The sequence below is a fragment of the Limulus polyphemus genome, unplaced genomic scaffold (genome assembly GCF_000517525.1).
Source record: "Limulus polyphemus unplaced genomic scaffold, Limulus_polyphemus-2.1.2 Scaffold11, whole genome shotgun sequence".
Classification (NCBI taxonomy): Eukaryota; Metazoa; Arthropoda; class Merostomata; order Xiphosura; family Limulidae; genus Limulus; species Limulus polyphemus.
In genome coordinates this window covers 890,113-891,104 of record NW_013665621.1, presented here as the reverse complement: position 1 = coordinate 891,104, position 992 = coordinate 890,113, and the positions used below count along the sequence as shown (strand labels likewise).

The following is a 992-nucleotide window of genomic DNA, read 5'->3' as shown; positions in this document are numbered from 1 at the left end:
GGTTAAATTTACCTTTTGTTTCGTATTGAATGTCGAAAAAACAATAATGTTAATATTTTCAAGTTGAATTTGATATATTTGAAAATTTAGGAAACTTCAGTTTACTTATAGTATTTAAAAAGTAATTGTAATGATGTTTAAAGTTGGACATACTCCTGAATTGATAGTTAAAACTTTATCAAAATATAACTGCATTAATCTATTATATGCTTACTGCAACATTAAAAAATAAAGATAAGTTATTTGAAAATATATTTTATTAATTACACTAAGTAGCACAAATACCATGTTTATGGTTTAGGCTTGAGATTAAAGATTTGTAAGTGTCATTAATAATACATTATGTTGTTTTTACAGATTGTGTTGTCTTAACATTATAGTCATGGGATTATGATTTCTGAGAAGGATTAAGCATTCATTGTATAGTCTGTACATAATTCAAATTTGAATGCAAAGAACATAACCCTCTCTCATGCTACTGTACTTATTTGTATGTACTCCCCTAATTGCTTTGTGTAACTATGTGCACTTGTGTTAGAAACAAATAATCTCTAATTTAATCTCTAATCTTTAATCTCTTACATGTGATGTGATAGATTATATGTAATTAAACATAGTATTTTTCACTTTTACAATTTTCCATTTCAGGCCTGTACTTGTGGGAACACATTTTCAATGGAAAGTTAGAAAAGAAAATGAAAGGAGTTTGGAGTTATGGGTATCGTAAAATTGAAAATTTTAAATTCAAGTGAGGACCCTTTTTAATACTTTTGATAATTTTTTTTTTATAATATACTTGTGTAGTCGTGGTTTCACGTCAGGTAAATCTACTTCTGAAATATCAAAAGCCTTTCCTCGTTGAGTTTGATCTCAAACTGTCAATAATCATGTGACTTTAAGTTCTGAATGTCTTTGATACAATGCACGACATGTTTCAACTCACCCCGGTTCTGCACTTTCCCATTTTCCAGCTGACTTGTTGCACATGCATT

General features: G+C 28.5%; 1 protein-coding gene across 1 annotated transcript in view; it reads left to right on the top strand.

Annotated features, from left to right (window-relative positions):
* Positions 1-992, top strand: part of LOC106478635 (transmembrane protein 5-like) — an 18,740-nt gene that overhangs the window by 7,995 nt on the left and 9,753 nt on the right. Inside the window, exon 3 of the mRNA XM_013939194.2 lies at positions 649-748. Coding sequence (XP_013794648.1) covers positions 649-748 — 100 coding nt within the window. The remainder of the gene's footprint in view (positions 1-648; positions 749-992) is intronic.